This window comes from Anolis sagrei, chromosome 6, assembly GCF_037176765.1.
Source record: "Anolis sagrei isolate rAnoSag1 chromosome 6, rAnoSag1.mat, whole genome shotgun sequence".
Classification (NCBI taxonomy): Eukaryota; Metazoa; Chordata; class Lepidosauria; order Squamata; family Dactyloidae; genus Anolis; species Anolis sagrei.
In genome coordinates, this window is record NC_090026.1 from 82,822,059 (window position 1) to 82,847,198 (window position 25,140).

A 25,140-nucleotide genomic window follows, 5' to 3' on the forward strand; every position below is an offset into this window, starting at 1 on the left:
AACTAATTCATCTGCAAGGGATCGCCCACTCTGGCTGGTGTGCACCCAGCTGTGAAAATAGCTCAAGTGTCATTTGCGGACACTTTCATTCCATTCTTCTGATCTCATAGGAACTCAGTGACCACATCCAAGTCCAAATGAAAAAGAGAAAGAAAGAGAATTGAGAACATCCACATCCTTTAAAAAATTCCAGCGTGGGAGTAATTTTACTTCAAGCAGGAAAAGTTTCTGAATGGAATGCTGGAAGAAGATATACTGATCTCTTGGTAGTGGTGCTTCTGGCACAAAAATGAGCTGTTTCATATTTTAAAAGCATTGGGACTATATACACTGCAGTTGAAACCACCTGGTTAATCTGATGCCCACAGACCAATTAAATCAATCACCCATTCTTACTAAAGGGAACTGATTCCCATTAAAAGATGCATAAGCCTCGATCTAGGATCAATTCACCATGCAAGCACTTTCCCATACTGGAAAGTCACCTTAATATATTTCTGAACTAGAAACAAAATCAATATGAAATGTTCTTTCATGAATCTATAGCTCGTTAATAGCTGTGCAACCACATTACAATGTATTCGTAGAATAAAACAATATTCTTTGTCTCAGAAGATGTCAATTACTGGTTTTTTTTTCTTAAGTGACCAAATGAAACATCTAACAGTAATGAGGATCAGACTGCCTGGAGATGTTTTAATGTCAACTGGGATTATTCAATCATACATCTAAATTGGTCTGGGAAACTATAGCAACTACCTTATTAATTTCCTCGTATGGATTAAACAAAAAGAAATTATACAATCGGATTCTGGGGGGAGGGAAAGTAGTAGAGTATATATCCTATTACTATTCCACTATGATGCTTTTAACTGACACTGAGTAAAGAAAAGGCTGTTAGAAAATAATCCATATTGAGACCATCCTTATCTATATACTAATGGTGCACCCTTCAAATAATTAAACCATCAATCTATCTTTGAAGTCAATGCTGAATACAATGGGTTCTTGGTATCCACTGAGATTTGGTTTCAAGGCCCTGTTGGATACCAACATGCCTAGATATTCCAGTATCACTTATTTATAATAATCTAGCAAAATGGTGTCTCTTATACAAAATGGCAAACAATTCAAATGACTGGCATGGAGAGCCTGAGGAATTGTGAAATGGAAAGAGGCTGCAGCAAGATATACCTAGAACTCAACCTAGTTCATTTGTTTATTTTGTTTATTTATATCCCACTTTTGTTCTCCATACAGAGATTCAAAGTGGCTCACAATTAAACACATTTCAGAACAACTTAAAATATACACATATAAAAACAGTATTTAACAACATTAATATTAAAACAATCCAGGTTAAAAACCATAAAAAATATAAAATCACATCACAAAATCACAGCAGCCCTTGATGGTCTTAAACACTTTCATCTTTTTTTAAATAATAATCTTTATTGGTTTTGTAATAAATAACAAATAGGGGAAGGGAAGAGGGGGGGAGGGTAGCCGTCTAGGTCTAGGGGGAGGGGGGAAGGGGCAGGGTAGGTAGGTAGGGGGTACAAAACTGCATTTATTTCCTTACAAACATACCTGTATAGACTCGCCTCGTGTAGCCCCTTCTTACCGGGAAGGGTGGGGGTGGAGGAAGGGTAGTAGAGCACATAACGACAAATACAACATATACAACATATACATTTACACATATTAAAAACGGTAGACTTCCATTCAGTTTTCAATCCAAGTATCTCCCACTATTCCTCTCATGGGTCTCCTGGTTCGCTTTTCACCCTACCATCTCAGTGACGAACCAACTGTGTCTCTTCTTTTCAGATCTCCATCATTTTAACATTCAAATTTATTTTTTTCGTATTCCTCAAAGTCAGTCCAGTCCGTCTGCTTTACTGGTCTTCCGGAGCTGAATCTCAGGAAGAACGTTAGCTTGTCCATGTCCCTTATTTCTATTAGTTTTTCTAGCCATTCTTCAGTTTTTGGGATATAGTCTTCCTTCCAGTGTCTTGCCAAAGTTATTCGCGCTGTGGTAGATATATACGTGAGTAGGATGTCTTCATTACTATTTAGCTTTAGGTCTTCATCAGTCAGTCCTAGTAGGAAGTATTCCGGCTTTTGGGGCATCTTTTTCTTTAATATTTTTTGGACTTCTCCCTGTACTGCTCGCCAATATTTATTCACCTCTGGGCACGACCACCACATATGGAAGTAAGTTCCTAGTTGTTCTTTACATTTCCAGCATATATTTTGGTGTTTTTTATACATCTGGCTCAGTTTTTGAGGTGTTAAGTACAACCTATGGAAAGTCTTCAACCAGTTCTCCTTAAGTGCCGAAGAGTATGTGTATTTTAGCTTTTTTCGCCAGATTTGCTGCCATTCATAGATTTTTATCGGTCGCCCTATATTTTTAGCCCACAGCACCATGCAGTTTTTAATTTCTTCTGTTTCTGTTTCCCACATCAATAGTTGGTTATATAGCTTTGTTATAATTTTCTTATCAGTTTTCAACACTTTATCCCAGGATGTCTCTTTCTCTTCAAAGCCAGTCTTTTCATCTTGTTTAAACGTTTCCTGTAGTTGGAAATACTGTAACCATGTTAAGTTCTCAAATTTCTGGGCTAATTCCTCCTGAGGTTTTAATTTCCATGAGTTGTTGTTGTTGTTGTTGTTTTTCCAGCAGATCCTTGTAGGTTGGCCACTGCTGCCAACCTAGCAATCGTCTTTGTTTTGCCTCAATCGGTGATAACCAGAGGGGGGTTTTGGCATAAAAATATTTCTTGTATTTGTCCCATACTTTAAACAGGGTGGATCTAACAAAGTGATTGCCGAAGTTTCCCTCCAATTTTGTCCTGCCATACCACATGTACGAATGCAATCCGACTCTTAGATTGAACCCCTCTAGTGTTAACCGTTTTTCATTTTTGAGGGTGGACCAGTCTTTGACCCAAGCTGGTGCACAAGCTTCAAAATATGTTCTGAGGCTTGGCAGGCCAAAGCCTCCTCTTTCTTTCTTATCTATCATTATCCGGTGTTTCACTCTCGGCCTCCTTCCGTTCCATATAAACTTCGCGAGATCTTTATTCCATTGGTTGAATGTTTTGCTATTTCTTATGATGGGTAGGTCCTGAAATAGGTACAACAACCTTGGTAAGATGTTCATTTAACCAATGCAATCCTTCCAAGGAGGGAGAGCTGCAGAAATTTCCAGTTCGCTAGATCGGTTTTTACCTTCTCCCATGTCTTCACATAATTATTTTTAAGTAGCTGAGCGTTTTTTACTGTTAACCATATCCCTAGATATTTGATTTTTCGACTCACACTGAATCCGGTCATGTTTTTTAGCTCTTCTTGTTTTGCAGTAGACATATTTTTAGTTAGTATCATTGTCTTATTTTTATTGATTCTGAACCCTGCGACTTTACTGTAGCCACCTAGTTTTGCTAGTTACTTTTGTATGTTTTTGATGGGGTCTTCAATAATACAGATGACATCATCGACGTATGCCCTTATTTTAAATTCCTGTTTAGCTATTTTCATTCTTATAATCCCTTTATCCTCTTTAATTGATCTTAGTCGTGTTTCCAACGCCATGATAAAGAGCAACGGGGAGAGGGGACACCCCTGCCTGGTGCCTTTCATGATCATAATTTTATCCGTTAGTTGGCTATTAATTGACAGTCTAGCCGTTTGATTTGAGTAGATAGCATTTATAGCGTTCTTAAATGAATACCCTATATCTATCTCCTCTAACAATAATTTCATAAACTTCCTGCTTAGATTATCGAATGCTTTCTCGGCGTCTAGAGAAAGCAAAGCCAGTTCCTTTTGTGTGTTAATGTCAAAATATTTGATGGTATTTATGACTGTTCTTAAATTATCTTTGGCACTTCTCCTTGGTAGGAATCCCGCTTGTTCCTCTCCGATCCAGACCATTAAGAATCTTTTTAATCTTTTTGCTAAGATGGTGGCGTATATCTTATAGTCTGAGTTTAACAGGGATATAGGTCTGTAGTTCTGTTTTTCTGTCATGTCTGAATTTTCTTTTTTGATCAGCACAATTTCCGCCTCCTTCCAGGAGTCGGGGACATGTCAATTCTAGACTAAGATTTGTGGCGGGAAGAGTAGAATGTATAATCTTTTTTGCCTGGATGGCAATGCCTCCAGATATCATGGAGATCAAATTCTTCTTTAAAAGATATAATTTTTTTTGGAATGTTCTCTTCCTTTTACAAGGGGAGTTTAAGCCGTTAACATTTAACAAATATATTTTCAGTTGTTCACTCATTATCAAATTTATTTTCTTCCTCTATCTCCTCCTCTACAATTTCCTCAGTCAGTGCCATAGCCTGGTCATCTTTGTCTTCTTCTTTGTCGGGGGTAGCTGGACGGGGACGCTTCCTCTTATTACCTTTTGTTGGATTTGTATCTTGGTGAGCCTTGGCAAGCAAAGTCAAAGAAGGCCCAGAGTTCTTTCAGGTTGTTTTGCACCAGGGTCCCTATGAGAAGGATGCAGTTTTTGGAAGAAATGGCATGCACCGATTTGGTCATTTTGGCCGACGGAGTTTTAATTTTGTGTGCTTCGTTGAGGATGACATAGTCCCAAACAAACTCCTTCTTGCCGAAGCTGGCAAGCTGTTGCCAATTGTTGAGCAGCTTTTGGTATGTTGTGATTAGGACGCCATGCCTCCCCTGGACCCGCTCAAGATTTCTGTTGCGTTCAGCTATGCAAGTCCCATGAAAGACTTTCACATGCAGGCCTGGAATCCAGCTGGAAAACTCTTTTGTCCAGTTGCTAATGAGGGTAGTTGGCATAATTAACAGCACGGATTGGATATGTTCCGCATCAAACATGCCTGAAAGGAAAGCAATGATCTGAATGGTCTTGCCCAGGCCCATGTCATCGGCCAAGATGCCCCCTTTCCTTCCATCTCTGTATAAGCCATACAAAGAAGCCAAGGCTTCCTCCAACTTTTTGATATTTTGGGCCAGCTTTTCACTGGGGTGGATTTGTAAAGCTTGTCTGAACAGTCGGATGGATTCCTCCAGGTTCCCGTTGCAGGCCTCTTGCTTTCCTTTGGAGACATATCTCCGGTATTGGTCTGCTTCCACACGATTCTCCATGATTGCCCAAAACAAAAACAAAAAAAAGCAACAACTGCACCAACAAACATTCAAATCCTGTGCCAACCTCGCCTCTCCGGCGCCTGCAGGTAATCACCGAGCAGCTTGCAATGGATTGGTGGAGCCACAGCCACTCAGATCGCTCTGAACGCAGGGCCGGTGACCAAAAAGACTCATTTAATATTTTAACATCTCTTTTCCTCCCCCCCCCCCCCCAAAAAAAAAATCAAAGCCATTTTGGAAATGATAATGCTTGAAACCACAGTTAGGTGTAATTCAAGATATTGCATTACAGAAAGGTAACAAAAATACCAGTTCTCTATATGGCAAATGTTAATTTATCAGGGACTGGTTGTATGTATAAGGGTGTTATGAAATAGTATCATGGCTTATTGTTCTCTAACATTAGCATGCTACATAAAATAGGTAGGTAGGACAAGATGTGATAAACAGGAATGACGCCATGTAAAGAAATAGGGCTAAATCCAGTGCCAGTCATAACACTTAATTTAGTTTTAATAAATCTGATTCAATCCAGTGGATCTAATATAAACAGAACTTGATAATCAGCCCAATTTGTGGTGACCCCATGAATGACATACCTACAATGACACTGTTTTAATATCCTTGTTTATGTCTTACAAACTGCAGCTTCCTCGATTGCTTTACAGGTATATTGACTCAATCCTCCTCTTTTCCTATTGCCTTCCATTTGACCAAACAATGAAATGTTCCCAATAAATCATATTGTCTCATTATATGTCTAAAATATGCAACAGAGCTCCTGTGGTGCAATGGGTTAAGCCCTTGTTCTGGCAGTACTGCTGACTGAAAGGTCGGTGGTTTGAATCCGGGGAGTGGGGTGAGCTCCCATCTGAGACAAGTCTCCCACAGGATCAGAAAACTTCAAGCATCCCCTGGACAACATCCTTGTGGACAGCCAATTCTCTCACTCCAGAAGTGACTTGCAGTTTCTCAAGTCACTCCTGACATGAAAAAAAGAAGCATGCAACAAATTCAATTTAGACATTTTGTTTTCAAGAGAATTTGTTCTGAGATTCATTCATTTGGATTTTTTAAAGAGGGGGTCATTGTTTCCATAGAACTATGACTGAATTTAGTCCTTAATTATATGGTAACTAGTTCTAAATGGCACTTGGCACTTTGGACAAGAAAACCGCATGCTATCAAATGGATCTGAGCAAAGAATGTTTGTGCTGGTATGGCTGTACCAGGAGCTCCAGCTTTATTTTCTTTCTGTTATCTGTTTGCAGTCATAGGGCAGGGCTCCTGTCCATCATAATTAAGCTTTGGTTCCGCCCCTTGTTCAGGGCTCTGGGAGGGAAAGGAGCCATTTTTGGGGCAGTCTCTCACAAGGAAGCTAAACTATAGGACGTAGAACAGCTCATCCCGTAGAAAAACGTCCCCAAGAGCATCCAGGGGAACAGAACATCAGGGGAAACAGAAACAGAAATTCCAGGGAAAAGGTCACAAGGCTCTGGCTGAGAACTCACAGCCTCACAGCAATCAGAGGGAAAACAGCCCTGAAGTTTCCAAAGAATTCTCTGAGGGAGGAAAACACTACAGATCCACGGAACTCCATCTGAAATATCTACAAGCCTCGGCTGATAGGTCTACTCAATACCCAGACACATTTGGAATCGGTAGTAGAACCCACACCGATGAGGCAAAGATAGTAAACAGCCTGGGAGAGGTTAAAAGGGGTTTTTCCTACAGAGAAAGTACAGTTAATCAAAGTCAGGTACCAGTCCATTGAGGACTAGACTAAGAAAGCCTTGAAGTGTTGTTTGAACCATTTAAGATTTGTTGTTTGTTCCATCATTAATTAATTAATCAATAATTAATGTTGCATCATTAAAGACACTAAAGACCATAACTTCAGAAAAATCCCTGAGAACCTCTCTTTGAGGCGCCCTGGCTTCCCGCTGGGCTTAAAGTATACGTCCTATAGAAAAGACAGCTGTTACAGGCCCAGCACGCGACAGAACAATGTTCTTCATTCAAAATATGTGCCTTATTTGTTACCCGTGGCTCCACCCACATAAATCAAATTCTATGCACAGAAGACCAAGTCAACTTATGATCATGGCTCCTTAAAAAAAGACTGATCACAGAAACAATTACTGTGCTCTATGTATACAGTGGTACACAGTCACATTTTCACAGAGAAACTGGCAGTGGAAATCAAGGCTAACCATGAGTCAATCCTTAGATTGATTCTGGAAAGTTTTTGGTGCTGAGTGATATTGATCTAACAAAGTGGGGAAGGTAATGTGACCCCAGTCTGATATGCTAGTCCCAAAGATACATTGTCATTTACTTTTTAGATTATCGGAGTTCTTAAAGTGGCAGCCTTTCATTTTCTATCTTAAGAAATACTGAAACAATATCCTGCTAAAGTCTTTCAGTCTACATTATATATTACATCAAGATCATTTTCAAAGAATTAAACTTGCATAGCTTTTTGAGAGACAATTGACAATATTGATGTCAGTTTTTAATCTCTTATTGGCTTGTTTCTTTTGTAGGTTAATCTATCGCATTTCATTGTAGGCACCAAATACAGCTGTCTAAAGGAACTATGATTTGCTTTACTACATATTTTATTCATATAAGACAGGTTATTTGTGAGGAGGGTGGGACTACTATAAAAAAAACCAATGACTTCCAAGGGTTTCCAACAAAAGGTGAAAGTCACCCATAGGTGTGAGTTACAGATAGCACCCAAGAAGAACATATAATAAATACTAGTCAGCATATAGATTAAAAAGTAAAAACATTTCAATAACTGAAAAAAAGACAGCTTCTCTCTGAAGGCTTGTCCCACCAGAAGTCTTAAGAGTGAAGCCTAAGGCACAGGGGGTGGTTGAGCCCTGCATGTTTTGAGATAATTTGGACCAATGGTTAGAGGTTGCCTTGAAGCCTCTTTCCCCTATCATGTGACAAGGGGCAGCAGCACTCTATATAATCATGGCTGCCTTGTGCTTGCCTCTTTCCTTTGGCATGACCCAACCACAAACTCAGGTCATTGTGAGTTTAAGAGTTGCATCAGTGTCATGTAGGATTTTTTTTCTCCAGGGCTTCTTTTTTTTTTCTTTTTGTCTACACCATATTGTCTCTGTTGGTGTTAACAAGTAGTGTAAGGATCAGGGCAGCAAGCAATAAGAACCAAACCACCTGGATAGCATTGTGTAATTACAGCCAGGATGAAGTAACTGCTGGGGTAATAAAGGAGTTGGGAGTTGGGAGTTTATTGAGGGTTGGAGTTTGCTGAAGAGTTGGAAGTTTGGAGTTTATTGAGGAGCTAGAAAGTCTGGAGTTTATTGAAGGTTTGAGTTTGCTGAGGAGTTACAATGTTGGAGTTTACTGAAGGTTAGAGTTCTGAGAAGCTTGTGTTTTGAGGAGACTGAAGGTTTGAGTATCAAGTAGAGTTGTACTACAAAACCAGCCTGCTGCAAGTAAGAAGTCTCTGGTTATATGGAAATATCAGGAAAAGAAGGTTGGAGAAGTATTCCAGTCATGAGCCACTGTAAATGGACTCTGTATATATATATTTGTATAAAGTCTGCTGCAAAGACGAAGGTGTGAGTTTATTCCTTGATCGGAGGGGAAAGCTTCTGTGGCTGTTTGTAACTACGCATATTAATCTTCATTGTGAAATTTGGATTATGATAATTAGCATTTGTTGGTCATTTAATAATAATAATAATAATAATAATAATAATAATAACTTTATTCTTATATCCAACCACCATCTCCCCAAAGGGACTCTGCATGGCTTACACACAGCACAAAGGTGCCTAAAAACAGAACATAAAACAAACACAGTATAAAATACAATAAGTAAAATGCATATAAAATACCAACCAAAACTTAATAAAAACTGTGCTCATAACCAATGGCAGTAAGCTGCTGTAAATGTAGCCAGGCTATAGACAATAGGGCAAGGAAATGTGATAAGTCAGTGGTTCTCAAACCATGGTCTGGGGACTCTAGGCTGACAACCACTGGGATAAGTGCAAACTGTAACAGTGAAGAGAGAGCATGGGATAAAGTGCAGGCTGCATAACTGTTATGCAGGAAAACTAGGGACTAGGCATTCTCAAAAGTTTGTTTAAATAGCCATGTTTTCAAGTCCCTACGAAAGGGGGACAATGTGTCACTGACATGTTAAAAATCTTAAAGTACTGTAGATTCAGTAAGCACCATGGCATCCGCTTTGTAAGTGAAGTGTAGGCCTTTGGAACAACTTCTCTGGGTTGTGAGGCTTGGGTGGCTGGAAAGAGGACTCCCCTTGGGGCTAGAATGGGGGTTTTTCCCACTTGAAAAATTCTGTGGTTTGGGAGAGAGCACCCTGAGGACAGCCTTCCCAGTAACTATGATAATTTGGATTCCCCTTGGGGTTTGGTGTTGGCCTAAGGGTGATCTATGGAGGCAGTCCCAAGGTTGACACCTAGCCTTCACTATACCCATCAGGTGGATTGTGCAGGTTGCAACAGTTAAACAGTTAAATAAATAGGTCAAAACTGGCCCTTCATACCATACTGTGTTTGTCTGGTCTCTTTATTTTGTCATTAGAGGAGTAGAGGAGTGGGTGAGTGGGCGGGCGGGCAATGTTTAGTTAATAAAATTTAACTGGAAACTTGTGGTTATTTGCAAGTAAGGAATCATGACAGAATCACCTCAGTAACATACTGAATTTTAAAACAGAAATGAAAACTTTAGTCCCAGTTGAAGGAACATTTAAGATAATTATATAACATGGTGTTAAGAAGAACAATGGCATCTTGACTATAAGGGAGGACCAGAAACTGTAAAGTCTAAGGAAAGGCTACTAACCAGAGATAACTAGATCTGTGTCTTTTGCTTTCCATGTTTTGACAGTTTTTCAAACACAAATTAGTTCTAATTTGGGTCCACATAATTGCAATTAAAAACCTTTTGCATACAGTCCCCTTAGTATTTTTGCAACCAAACTAGGTTTTTTTTTTCTATATTAAGACTCTTGATGTATTCATTACTGCACACTGTTCTTACTATCTACATATTTTACATGCATTTTTAAAGTGGAGGGGCAATATTTAGAGAAGTGCAAGAAAGTGAGAATGTGCATACTAACCCAGGAAATATGGATGAGAACTCTGCATATTGAAATGAAAAAGAAACCAGTTAAAGTGGTAATAAAACCATTCCCTTCCATCAATGCAGGCTGATTGACTCAGAAGTCACTCTCATCATTTTCTATGGGAATTAGTTTCATGCAGACATATAACAGACTGAAATATTTAAAGAATTTAGAGCTGTAAAAAGTATAATCTGACTCTACATGCTAACACGTTGACCTAGATATAATTGCTAATCTCAATGAAATTAAACCCATTGTCAGTGGAATTTAATCATTCCAGTATAAATTCCATTGATTCTATGAGTGTACTCTATTTGTAACATCAGATGTAATATTTTTAGTATCAAGTGTATTTCAATTTCAAATATTGGTCTAAATCCAGTTCTAGTCCCAATTAGAGCAGACTCAATGAATGACTGTTGATTTGAGAAATATCAATTGATTCAAGGGTCTATTCTGGTTGATATTAACAACTGGGATTTTGCAAACTTTTGAAACTGACATAGAAGTACAATGCTAAAAATACTGCACAAGCCAGTAGTATTTGAAGCAATACTGAAAACCATCTTTCCATTTCTAGTCAGGAAGACCAAGAGTTGAAGCAGGAATAACATGAGAACCAAATGGAGAATTAAATAATCTCTATTTCTGAGTGGAGAAGAAAATAAAAGTCCACCAAATGGTTAGAATGATAAACAGATACTAATAAAGACAGAGTACAAAGCCACCTGCATATTATTCCATTCTAAAATATCCTGAAATTCCAAAACATAAGAGAACCCTAATGGGAATTTTGGTGTTGACCTGCTTCCTGACAACAATCTTGATTACAACTCTGGGAAGCACAGGTGAACACTACAGTAAACAACAAGGAACTTTAGATAGAAGCAGGTTAATTGACAAAAACAACAAACCCTAAAAAGATAGGGATGGGGAAACCAATGCTGTTTCCTTAGGCCACTCTGCAGAACAAATAACCAGTGCAATCACATGAGAATTGCCAGGGACTGTAAGCTCCAGTCAAAGGTTCTCTGAGAGAGATCAAGAAATAGTTGAGTTTGATTTGTAAAACCCTATTCCCTTTACTGCTGGCTGCTTAGACTAAAAAAAAAAGTTTCTTAGATTCAGAAACTTCACTCACTACCATGAGAGTTTTTTTAAAAAAAAACATGACATAATTCTATAATGTACAAAATGCCATTTCTACCTGTAAACCTGGAGGGAAGAATTCATGTAAGTGGAGAGATGCATCGTTTAAAGTGCTGACCTCCTCTCCAGCCTCTTAAGGAAATAAATGAATCTTGCATGCAGATTTAGTAGCAGGAATTTATATTGATAATTTCAGTTGGGTTGTCTGCACTATGATGAGAGTACTGCCGGCTTTGGGAAGGAAGAAAAGGAGCTTTAAAATCTAACTCAGGGAGCAACATTGTTGTTGGATGAGCCAGGCTGCTCTATATCAGGATGAGGAAATTATGTCTATTCTACGCATATTTACCACTAGCCACTAAATGCTGTTCCTTCAATTTCATGGACAGCAAACCTCACTAGCAAAATATAATATGTTAGCAGATGGGCATCTTAGAAAAATAAAACGATTATGACAATGTCGAATACTTATGCTGAGAAAAGAGCTGATGCTCCAGAAATCTTGCATTTTGCACCTTCCTGTTAGTCTCCCCTGTCTCTCCAAATCAAGCAGACAAAAATTGTCCAGTGAAATAGGAATGTGATTTTGCACACTCCTATAGATTGGAGCTGACCCACTTCTGTTGAACCTAAAGCAGAGAAGCAATCAAGGTTTCAGATCAAGAAAGGATTTAATCTGATACCTGATAGGTTTTTGGTAAGTTAGCGTTTTATCAAATGTCATGTTTGAGTATCAAAGCACACCAGGAAATAAAGGTAAAGTACAAACGGTTCAATATTAATTAAAAACATAAATATGAGATGTTAAATAGGAAAAGGGAATGTTGAATATGGCAGAAGGTTTGCATAAGTTCACCCTTTGTTTATTGGATCCAAAGAAGATTATTTTGTTAAAGCCCCGATACCACAATGCAACAACTTTTCCCACCATCTTATAAAGAATGTGTGTATACTTTTCAGTAATGCTGGGACAATACTACTGCATGCCTTTCTTCTCTCTGGTGTGATACATGAAAAAGGGGAGGGATATCCTCAGTTCTTGTCAATAGGGTTGACCATTTAAATTGCAGTAGATCCTTATCCTCTAGCAAACGATCGCTGCTTTGTCATGGCGCTGGAGCTTGAGCACCTCAATGGTGCCACGAGCGAAACCGTGAAAGGACACCCAAGACGGAATGGTCGTGGCAGAGAGGTCAAAATTTCAGGCCAAAATTGGCATGATAAGAAACAAAGATGGCAGAGACCTAACAGAAGCTGAAGAGATCAAGAGAAGGTGGCGAGACTATACAGAAGATCTGTATAGGAAGGATAATAATATTGAGGATAGTTTTGACAGTGTGGTGAGTGAATTAGAATCAGACATCCTGAGGAGTGAGGTTGAATGGGCCTTAAGAAGCATTGCTAATAACAAGGCAGCAGGAGACAATGGGATCCCAGCTGAACTGTTTAAAATTTTGGAAGATGATGCTGTCAAGGTGATGCATGCCATATGCCAGCATATATGGAAAACACAAGAATGGCCATCAGACTGGAAAAATTAACTTATATCCCCATACCAAAAAAGGGAAATGCTAAAGAATGCTCAAACCTTCATACAGTGGCCCTTATTTCTCATGCCAGTAAGGTAATGCTCAAGATCCTGCAAGGTAGACTCCAGAAATACATGGAGAGAGAGTTGCCAGATGTACAAGGTGGGTTTAGAAAAGGCAGAGGAACAAGAGACCAAATTGCCAATATCTGCTGAATAATGGAGAAAGGCGGGGAATTTCAGAAAAAAACATATATTTCTGTTTAATTGACTATTCTAAAGCATTTAACTGTGTGGATCATAATAAATTGTGGCAAGTTCTTGGTGGTATGGGCATACAAAATCACCTTGTCTCTCTCCTGAGGAATCTGTATAAGGACCAAGTAGCAACAGTAAGAACTGACCATGGAACAACAGACTGGTTCAAGATTGGGAAAGGCGTACGGCAGGGTTCTATACTCTCACCCAACCTATTCAACTTGTATGCAGAACACATCATGTGATATGCAGGGCTTGATGAATCCAAGGCTGGGGTAAAAATAGCTGGAAGAAACATTAACAATCTTAAATATGCAGATGACACCACTTTGATGCCCGAAACCGAGGAGGAGCTAAGGAGCCTTCTAATCAAGGTGAAAGAAGAAAGTGCTAAAGTTGGATTGCAGTTAAACATCAAAAAACCAAGATTATGGCAACCAGACTGATTGATAACTGGCAAATAGAGGTAGAAAACTTGGAGGCAGTGACAGACTTTGTATTTCTAGGTGCAAAGATTACTGCAGATGCAGACTGCAGCCAGGAAATCTCTTCTTGGGAGGAGAACAATGACCAATCTCGATAAAGTAGTGAAGAGTCCATGAGGTCACAAAGAGTCGGAAGTGACTGAACGAATGAACAACAACAACAACAGATCCTTATCATCAGTGGATAATGCCCACATGTGCTGGAGAGGTTTGGAGCATTCTGTCCACCATTATTGCTCCTCTGCAGCATGTGTCCTTCTCCCAGTGATCCAGACATATTGCTGGCCCCAGGGAAAAGTGGGAACTGGCAGCCAATGATAATGAATTTGTCAGAAGAGCCATGTAGGTAGTTTCAAGAAAATGACACGGTAAGCTCTCAGCATTCATCTGCTGCGAGCCATCTCAGCCACACTCCCTGTATTGTATTTTGTGGTTTTTTGCGATATTATACTCAAATGCCACTATGTTTGTTCATGTATCATCACAGCTTTGAGGGTGCTTGTCATTGGCCCTGGGTCTGGGGCATCCCCTGGGCATTGCTGATGATAAGGGGGTCCCCTTACAGGATTGTGTGTGTGGTGAAGGCTGATCTGGCCTTGGCTTCAGACGTCTTTACACCACTGTTTAGTGGTAACAAAGGCTATCTTCAGGAAGCTTAGACCCACATGGTATCTTTCCTGTCATGCCAAGGTTTCCAAGACGTGGGCTGGTGCATAAGACTCATAGATCAAGAAGCAGGTTGGTTGATGCCTGCATCTGGGACCCATATTGGACCAACCCTGTTTGCAGCATAGCCTATAAAGTTGTGGCTATTTTGTTCCATATTATATAGTATATATTTGATTATTGGTATCGTGACAGGTAATCTACCCGGAATATGAAATCCAAATGCCAGCTGCAATTCGCTTTTTACATCCCAAGGAATATTCTTGCAATTTAGTAAGGTTTGTTCCTTTATTGTTTGTATGTGAACTATAAAGGTTCTTTGTTTTTTAAAAAGAGTACAAATATTACCAAAGTAGTAGCAGATTTGTTCATCCTGGCAAGTGGGAATACACATTTGTAATTTGGTTGCTCTCCCTAGTTCATAAACTATGTAAACTATTGTCGAAGGCTTTCATGGCCGGAATCACTCAGTTCTTGTGGGTTTTTTCGGGCTATATGGCCATGTTCTAGAGGCATTTCTCCTGACGTTTCGCCTGCATCTATGGCAGGCTTCCTCAGAGGTCTGCTGGAGCTGGGAAAAAAGGGGTTTATATATCTGTGGACTGACCAGGGTGAGACAAAAGGCTTTTGTAAGTTGGGCTAGGTGTGAATCTTTTCAACTGACCACCTTGATTAGCATACAATGGGCTGACTGTGCCTGGAGCAAACTCTTAATGGAAGGTGCTTAGATGTCCCTGCCTGTTTTTCTCTCTGCTGTTTTAATTTTAGAATTTTTTAATACTGGTAGCCAGATTTTGTTCATTTTCATGGTTTCTTCCTTTCTGTTGAAATTGTCCACATGTTTGTGGATTTCAATGGCTTCTCTGTGTAGTCTGACATGGTGGTTGTGAGAGTGGTCCAGCATTTTTGTGTTCTCAAATAAAATGCTGTGTCCAGGTTGGTTCATCAGGTGCTTTCAGAAGAGCTGAAAGACCAAGAACAAGCCACAAGAGTAAAGATGAAGATCCACCCAGAGGAAAAGTGTTCCTGCCATACATCAAGGGGACCACTGATCGCATAGGAAAGCTGATGAGGAAACACAACATACAAACAATCTACAAACCCACCAAGAAAATCCAACAAATGCTACGTTCAGCAAAGGACAAGAGGGATCCTCTCACCTCTGCAGGAGTCTACCGTATACCATGCAGCTGTGGACAAGTCTACATAGGGACCACCAAACGCAGCGCCCAAACAAGAATCCAGGAACATGAAAGGCACTGCAGACTACTCCAACCAGAGAAATCAGCCATAGCAGAGCACCTGATGAACCAACCTGGACACAGCATTTTATTTGAGAACACAAAAATGCTGGACCACTCTCACAACCACCATGTCAGACTACACAGAGAAGCCATTGAAATCCACAAACATGTGGACAATTTCAACAGAAAGGAAGAAACCATGAAAATGAACAAAATCTGGCTACCAGTATTAAAAAATTCTAAAATTAAAACAGCAGAGAGAAAAACAGGCAGGGACATCTAAGCACCTTTCATTAAGAGTTTGCTCCAGGCACAGTCAGCCCATTGTATGCTAATCAAGGTGGTCAGTTGAAAAGATTCACACCTAGCCCAACTTACAAAAGCCTTTTGTCTCACCCTGGTCAGTCCACAGATATATAAACCCCTTTTTTCCCAGCTCCAGCAGACCTCTGAGGAAGCCTGCCATAGATGCAGGCGAAACGTCAGGAGAAATGCCTCTAGAACATGGCCATATAGCCCGAAAAAACCCACAAGAACTGTATGTAAACTATATTTTCAGTAGCAATTCCCTTATCATCATTAAATAAGAACAGACAATTTTTCAAAATATCATACGAATGAAAGGTGTTACTTAGGGAAGAACAGTCCCAATGAGAGACCAAAGTAAACTGCAGAAAATCTAGAGCTCCGGAGCATTGTCTAGTTACCAGTCTCAATCATATACTCAATTCAACATTTTGGTACTAAACCTCAAAGTCCTAAATGTCTTAGGGATTCAAAATCTAAAGTAATCCCTTCTTCCACATGTTCCTACCCAATTATTAAAGCAAACCTCAGTCATTTGTCTCTGTGTACTACCTCCTATATTGATGTGATGGATATGTAACAAAGAAAGTATTTTTCCAGTATTAGTCCCCTCCTTTAAATATGAAATCCTCACTATAAGTCTTTCTTCTTTTGGCAGGTGTTCAGTTCCTAGTTTTTATTTTTATTGTTTTGCTTTTGCAACATAAATGTCATAGCTAACTCTACATATTCCAATAATTTTATGTTTAACTTGACAAGGTTTTGTCTGCATTCTTTGTTTTCATTCTTTTTTGTTTTTGTTTTTTATTATTTCTGTGCTCCCCTCCCCACTCCCAAGCCACAGCTTTTACATATCATCTGTCCAAAATTTCAATTCTTCTTGTGGAGGTAACTTTCCTTCTTTATTTTTTAATCCTTTTTCAATAAATTTTCTCCATACATCATCAAAATCACTTTGTTTCCATATAACTCTTTTAACTTTTAATATACACATCAGCTTATCATTTATTGCCAATTTCCATACTTCCTTGTACTACTCCTCTATGTGTATATTTATTTCTTTTTTCCAGTTCCTTGCTATAAGCAGTCTTGCTATTGTTAATAAATTTGTTATCGCTTCTTTATACTCTTTTTTCAATTGTTTATTATTATATAATGATAATAAAGCTATACTAGGACTTCTTTCTATTTTAATATTCATTATATCTTCTATTTCTCTAAATACTTTCCCCCAAAAATATTTACATATTTACATTGCCACCACATATGTATATATGTTCCTGATTCTTGACATCCTCTCCAGCAATTATTGAATAGTTTTTATTTATATTTGCTGTTCTTACTGGTGTTAGATACCATTTCCATATTAACTTATAATAATTTTCTTTAACCCGTATTGATAAATTTTTTAGATGTCTTTGTCTCCATAATTGTTGCCATTCTGTTTCATTTATTTTTATCCCTAAATCTTCTTCCCAGACCTCTTTGAGGATGTTATTTTTTGTTTTTCTTTTCTTTATTTCAATTATTATCTTATATATTTTACTAGTTATTCCTTGTAAATTTTCATGCTCTTCTACAACCCTTCCATTTTGTATTATTTGTTCAAATTGGTTAATCTTACTTCGGTTTTTATTGTTTTTTTCCCAATTTTAAACCATTGTTTTAATTGTATACAATGGAACCATGTCAATTTTATTTGTCTAAATTCTTCCATAATCGTTTCCTTCTTCATTCCAACCTTTATCCAATCCCCTAGTTTGTCTATTTTTTTCCCTTTAACTTTTTATCCATTACGTTTTTTAAAAAAAATGGAAATTTCTTTTCCATTACAATTGGGATTATTACTGAAACATCCATTATTAACATTCTCCTATATTTGTTCCATACTTCTAATATATTGCTCAACAATGGGTTTCTAATTTCCCTAGTTTCTTTTCTCGTAAACTGTTTTAAAAAATATATATTCCAAATTTCTTCTTCCACTTCTTCCGAATCCTTTCTTAGCCAATGTACCCCCTCTTTTTTATCATTCCTTCTATAACCAATCTTAATATACTTGCGTCATAATATTTTTTAATATTAGGGAGTGCTAATCCTCCCTCTTTTTGCGACTTTGTTTTCATTGTAAAATCTGTGTCTATATACGTTTGTGTAAACTGTCTAGAGCACATTTGCCACTAAATGGCCTCTCTATATTTTAATGAAAGAAGGAAAGAATAAATAATTATCACTTGGAACTGGTTGCATATAAAAGTATGCAACTAACAGTGCAGGAACCTGTTAGCAAGAATATTTAAATGTAAAGTAATGTTCATCAAGCTAGTTAAAGTACCCTAACCAGTAAATATGCAGCAAATCCTTCCTGTCAGGTAAAAGAAAGTGGAATGCCAAGCTATGCCTGAACAAGTTTTGCTTTTAGTTACACCAGTATTCTGGCTGAAACAATAAGAACAGCTTTCCTAATTCTCTGCGGTCTTACCATCATCTAGCCAATTGAAAGACAAACACCAGGGACTGAATGTGAAAACTTTTATATGCAAAATCTATGCTGAGGCACTCGGCTTTGGCCTCTTCCCAAGGCAAGTATTACGCAGGTCTAGGATATTGTGACTACTTACACGGCCTCAAAACTGCACATATGAATGAAATTATTGTTAGCCAGAAGCACAACAATGATACATAGAACAAAATCAAAAATAATCATGTTGCTTTTCTAATTCCATATTAAATACCTAATTCTAGTTTGAAAGTCCCTGACTTTTTCATCATGCAAAAATGTTAAAAATAATGCTGTGCTAAAGACAGTGCTGGTGTTGAGGTCACAGGTTTGCACACAATTTGAGTAGGAATGAGAATAATAGCCCCTTTGAAAGTGTTGAAACCTGGGTTGCTTGAATGGTGGGAAACTATGAAACAAGAATTATGAATTGACAAGAATCTTTGGAATTCAGGACTTAGGCAAAAAAAATCATTTTTTTCACATAATTTTTCAGCACAGGAACCTGCATTTTCTGTGCAGAAATACTTGTATTTTCTGTCTGTTTAAAAGATACTGAGTCCTGCACACAAAATCTTTTCTGTATCAATCCTCTCACGAGCTCCAAATTTTGCACAGAGTGTTTGCATTTCCTGTGCTGGAAACAGTATTTTCCTGAATAGAAATATTTGCTGAAGATGTTTTTTCCTGCATGTGAAACATTTTTTCTGTGTACAAAATTGTCAATTTTGCACAAAATAAGTACTCAGATGTATGTACTCTTCAAAAACTTTACAGTGTAAGAAGACTCTCCCAGTGAAAAAAATAGCATTAAAATTACTGTAAAAACAAAATTACAGAAGAATTATATTCCTATTTTTGAGTTGTTCACATTTTTGAGTTGTACAACTCCCCCCCCCCCCAATACAATCAATCTATATATATAAATCTGTTAGGTTGGTTATACCGGACAGGTAAACTCTAAACCCCCCCAACGAAACTGCACCAAAATTGCCATGGCCCTAGGACAACCCACTCGGTACAAACTAATCCACTCACAATTACAAACAACACAACAACACACTCACAAAGTGGCAAAACAACTGAGCATGCGCACTGCCGCAAAGACCCCAGCGCGCGCGCACACATGGCCGAACGGCCGAACGGCACTTCCCTCCCTCCCTCGCCCAGCACGAACACGTCGCCGCCACAAACACACACACACGCATCGCAACTTCCTCCCACCCCTTCCGGCCCTGAAACACTCCTTCCCTCCTCCAACGCAGCTCTGGTAAAACACGCCCCCTCCCTTCCCCGCAACACAACCAAACGCCGGTAACAACCCCTCCCCCCGCTAACTCACCACACCTCCCTTCCCCGCAACACAAAAACACACACGCCGCTAACGCACACCTCCTCCCTTCCCCGCAACACAACCAAACGCCGGAAAAAAACCCCCCTGCCTACTACACAAACACACACGCCGCTAACTCACCACCCCTCCCTTCCCTGCAACACACAAACACACACGCCCCTAACACACACCCCCTCCCTTCCCCGCAACACAACCAAACGGCGGTAACAAACCCCCCTGCCTTCCCTGCAACACAAAAACACGCCCCACCCCTTCCCTCCCTGACTCACTCCTTCCTCCTTCCACCCCTTCCGGAAAGACCCGCCCCCTCCCTTCGCCCCACCCCTTCCCTCCGTGACCTTGAGTATGGGAGTTGTAGTTCACCGACATCCAACTTCGCCCCGCCCCCTTCTCGCCCACACATGCACCACGCAACTTCCCCCCTCCCCCTGCTAAGCCCACCCACGCCGCTGCCAAGCCTCGCCCCTTTCTAACCCTGCCACCCTCTTCCCCCAGTCCAAGCCCCGCCACGCCGCTTCCTGCCCTGTCGAAAGCATCTCTCCGCCCCCTCCTTCATCTTACCCTGCCCATGCTGCCTGCACTCCTCCTCCTCCCACCCCACTCTGCCGAAGCCCCACCCACACCCACCGACGCCCCGCCCCTACACTCCTCCTCCTCCCACTCCCCTCCGCCGAAGCCCCGCCCACACCCACCGATGCCCCGCCCCTGCACTCCTCCTCCTCCCACCCCCCTCCGCCCAAGCCCTGCCCACACCCACCGACGCCCCGCCCCTGCACTCCTTCTCCTCCCACTCCCCTCCGCCGAAGCCCCGCCCACACCCACCGATGCCCCGCCCCTGCACTCCTCCTCCTCCCACCCCCCCTCCGCCCAAGCCCCGCCCACACCCACCAACGCCCCGCCCCTGCACTCCTCCTCCAACCCCCTCCGCCCAAGCCCCGCCCACACCCACCGACGCCCCGCCCCTGCAATCCTCCTCCTCCCACTCCCCTCCGCCGAAGCCCCGCCCACACCCACCGATGCCCCGCCCCTGCACTCCTCCTCCTCCCACCCCCCTCCGCCCAAGCCCCACCCACACCCACCGACGCCCCGCCCCTGCACTCCTCCTCCTCCCACTCCCCTCCGCCGAAGCCCCGCCCACACCCACCGATGCCCCGCCCCTGCACTCCTCCTCCTCCCACCCCCCCTCCGCCCAAGCCCCACCCACACCCACCGACGCCCCGCCCCTGCACTCCTCCTCCTCCCACTCCCCTCCGCCGAAGCCCCGCCCACACCCACCGATGCCCCGCCCCTGCACTCCTCCTCCTCCCACCCCCCCTCCGCCCAAGCCCTGCCCACACCCACCGACGCCCCGCCCCTGCACTCCTTCTCCTCCCACTCCCCTCCGCCGAAGCCCCGCCCACACCCACCGATGCCCCGCCCCTGCACTCCTCCTCCTCCCACCCCCCCTCCGCCCAAGCCCCGCCCACACCCACCAACGCCCCGCCCCTGCACTCCTCCTCCAACCCCCTCCGCCCAAGCCCCGCCCACACCCACCGACGCCCCGCCCCTGCACTCCTCCTCCTCCCACTCCCCTCCGCCGAAGCCCCGCCCACACCCACCGATGCCCCGCCCCTGCACTCCTCCTCCTCCCACCCCCCCTCCGCCCAAGCCCCACCCACACCCACCGACGCCCCGCCCCTGCACTCCTCCTCCTCCCACTCCCCTCCGCCGAAGCCCCGCCCACACCCACCGATGCCCCGCCCCTGCACTCCTCCTCCTCCCACCCCCCCTCCGCCCAAGCCCTGCCCACACCCACCGACGCCCCGCCCCTGCACTCCTCCTCCTCCCACTCCCCTCCGCCGAAGCCCCGCCCACACCCACCGATGCCCCGCCCCTGCACTCCTCCTCCTCCCACTCCCCTCCGCCGAAGCCCCGCCCACACCCACCAACGCCCCGCCCCTGCACTCCTCCTCCAACCCCCTCCGCCCAAGCCCCGCCCACACCCACCGACGCCCCGCCCCTGCACTCCTCCTCCACCCACCCCCCTCCGTTGTAGCTGTTGGGATTTTTAGTTTACCTGTAAAGGAAGGAGTGTGAGAGAGAGAGAAAGAGGGAAAGAGAGAGAGAAAGAGGGGAAAGGAAGGAGTGTGAGAGAGAGAGAAAGAGGGAAAGAGAGAGAGAAAGAGGGGAAAGGAAGGAGTGTGAGAGAGAGAAAGAGGGAAAGAGAGAGAGAAAGAGGGGAAAGGAAGGAGTGTGAGAGAGAGAAAGAGGGAAAGAGAGAGAAAGAGGGGAAAGGAAGGAGTGTGAGAGAGAAAGAGGGAAAGAGAGAGAGAAAGAGGGGAAAGGAAGGAGTGAGAGAGAGAGAAAGAGGGAAAGAGAGAGAAAGAGGGGAAAGGAAGGAGTGAGAGAGAGAGAAAGAGGGAGAGAGAGAGAGAAAGAGGAGAAAGGAAGGAGTGTGAGAGAGAGAAAGGGGGAAAGAGAGAAAGAGGGGAAAGGAAGGAGTGTGAGAGAGAGAGAAAGAGGGAAAGAGAGAGAGAAAGAGGGGAAAGGAAGGAGTGTGAGAGAGAGAAAGAGGGAAAGAGAGAGAGAAAGAGGGGAAAGGAAGGAGTGTGAGAGAGAGAAAGAGGGAAAGAGAGAGAAAGAGGGGAAAGGAAGGAGTGTGAGAGAGAAAGAGGGAAAGAGAGAGAGAAAGAGGGGAAAGGAAGGAGTGAGAGAGAGAGAAAGAGGGAAAGAGAGAGAAAGAGGGGAAAGGAAGGAGTGAGAGAGAGAGAAAGAGGGAGAGAGAGAGAGAAAGAGGAGAAAGGAAGGAGTGTGAGAGAGAGAAAGGGGGAAAGAGAGAAAGAGGGGAAAGGAAGGAGTGTGAGAGAGAGAGAAAGAGGGAAAGAGAGAGAGAAAGAGGGGAAAGGAAGGAGTGTGAGAGAGAGAAAGAGGGAAAGAGAGAGAGAAAGAGGGGAAAGGAAGGAGTGTGAGAGAGAGAAAGAGGGAAAGAGAGAGAAAGAGGGGAAAGGAAGGAGTGTGAGAGAGAAAGAGGGAAAGAGAGAGAGAAAGAGGGGAAAGGAAGGAGTGAGAGAGAGAGAAAGAGGGAAAGAGAGAGAAAGAGGGGAAAGGAAGGAGTGAGAGAGAGAGAAAGAGGGAGAGAGAGAGAGAAAGAGGAGAAAGGAAGGAGTGTGAGAGAGAGAAAGGGGGAAAGAGAGAAAGAGGGGAAAGGAAGGAGTGTGTGAGAGAGAGAGAGGGAAAGAGAGCGAGGGAAGGAAGGAAGAGAGGCCAGGCAGAGAATTCAAAACTCTTACTAAAGGCCACAGCAACGCGTGGCAGGGCACAGCTAGTATAAGATAAATTAAGATGTTCACCCTGGATTGGTTGGGGAAGGGGGGGGGGTTCCATTAAGAACTACAATTAGCTTCACTTGTATTGAAAAAGTACTTTAAGCTCCTGGAATTCTACTTTTGCTGTTGACTTGAATTCACCCGGGAGCCTTTTCCCAGAGTTTGGGGACCCTGCATCTCATGTATAGCAAAAGCATTGCTCCTAGAAGGTCCTATGGATGTTATTTTACCAGAAATTCACCAGAGGAGCTCTTAAAATGGGTTTGAAAGGGACGCATATAATCTCTTGGCAGCTCTATTCCACACACTGCAGCAAGGACTTATCTGCTACTGGGATTGGTAAAATATCAGTAAACTTCAGTAAAATATCAGTGGATATGAATGAGAGGTAAAAAAATTGTTATAGTTAGGGGAAAAACAAATTCAACTAACTCCCAATATATGAAAAAGAAAATGTATATACGTTCTCACTTACAGTTGGTTGCATAACATATGACGGATGAGGCATCCATGAAGTACTCTGAACCTATGGATCAAAAAGCAATAGATTAGCACAATTGTGATTGGGTTTTTAAAGGAGGTGAGGGAATACAGCCACAACATTTAAGTACATTTAAGCAACTTGTGATATATTGAAAACATGATGCTCTGGGTTTGAAAAATAAAGAACTTGTTCCTCAAGGTTGGAAAATGACACTTTCACTCTTTTATGTGATAATAATAATAATATTGAGATATTTGGGGATAATCGTCATTAGATTTCCCTCAAAATAGTGCTAGCTGGATACTATGACAAGTGTGGCTGCCATCCAGCCTGCTCTTTCCTAGCCCATAACATCTTTCTCCCCGCTCCTTCCGTGCATTTATCTGTATGATCTGGTTTGTATACTACTTCAGTGCTTTCTGTACTGAAGCAATGAAGTAGTATAGACAAACCAAATCATGCAGATCATACTACCACTAGAAAGGTATGCTCTGAGCATGTACCACTAAAATTGTATCATGGTATTGCAGAATTATGCAAATTCACTGAATTTCACTTGCAAAAAAGAGCAGATGTAGGGTTGTTTCAGGTTGCAGTCCATAGAATTATAGAATCATAAACTAATAGATTTGTAAGAGATTCCTTGGAAAATCCAGTCTGACTCCCTGTCATGCAGGAGAAGCACCAGCCTCTGTTTAAATATCTCCAAAAGGAATCTCCAGCACACTCTTATAGCCAGGAGGTTCTTCCTAATGTTAAAAAGGAATCTCCTTTCTTGTAATTTGAGTCCATTGCTGTGGGCCCTAGTCCTCAGGGCAGCAGAAAAAATGTCTGCTCCCTCTTTCTTATGGCAGCATTTGAAATATTTAAAAATAGTGATCATGTCTTCTCTCAACCTTCTCTTCTACAGGCTAAACATACCCAGCAATTCTTGTATAGCCTAATGCTATTTAAAACAGCACCACACCTGGCACTATGTTCATTGTGGGAAGAAGAGAGTTCTGTGAGCACCTATTGCCCGCTTTAGGTGTAGGGAATTCTGTTGCCTAGTGGCAAGGGATAGGGGAGGACCTATGTTTGAGGGTGGCCTCAGGTTTCTGCTCTCTAGGGAGGTTAGGCAACCTGTGGGTAGAGACCAGAAGGCTGTCCTTCCAGAAAATTTCTGACCTGGAAGCCACTCAAACTTTGGAAAGGATTCCTCTTAAGAGTTCAGGTGTCTTTGCCCAGAGGAAGCTGAGGAGGAGGCCTGTGTAGAGACCATAATTAATGTCTTCTTCCTGGTTTTATTCCAAAAAATCTAATCTACACAATTCCATGCATGTCTACTCAAAAATAAGTTTCACTGAGCTTAGGTATGCATGTAACATGGCAGTATACATTTTTCACATGAAGGCCTTCTGAATTATGCACTTCCTTAACTGCAGAAATCTCACAAGCTCCATAACTTTCAGCATAACCTATCTCTATTATAAACTATTTTTAGTTCATAATAGATCTCTGGATGATGTGTATAACAATATAACATGAGACATGCAATGCAGTAAGGCGGCGAAAATAAGAGGCATAAAATCTATTCAACCAGGAA

The 25,140-nt window shown here is 41.9% G+C and overlaps 2 protein-coding genes across 9 annotated transcripts in view; one reads left to right on the plus strand and one right to left on the minus strand.

The window, feature by feature from the left end:
• The window catches only part of RBMS3 (RNA binding motif single stranded interacting protein 3), a 911,371-nt gene that overhangs the window by 68,815 nt on the left and 817,416 nt on the right, over positions 1-25,140 (minus strand). For all 8 annotated transcript variants that reach the window (XM_060781878.2, XM_060781880.2, XM_060781882.2 and 5 more), the window contains one exon: positions 23,547-23,597. In XM_060781878.2, the coding sequence (XP_060637861.2) occupies positions 23,547-23,597 (51 nt within the window). The remainder of the gene's footprint in view (positions 1-23,546; positions 23,598-25,140) is intronic.
• On the plus strand, positions 20,526-21,563 carry LOC137097391 (uncharacterized; the record flags this gene model as incomplete). Its single annotated transcript, XM_067470222.1, is given in 6 exon segments — positions 20,526-20,555; positions 20,558-20,811; positions 20,879-21,008; positions 21,011-21,143; positions 21,146-21,462; positions 21,465-21,563. Coding segments are annotated over 6 exon segments (963 nt in total), but the record flags the coding sequence as incomplete, so codon positions are not given.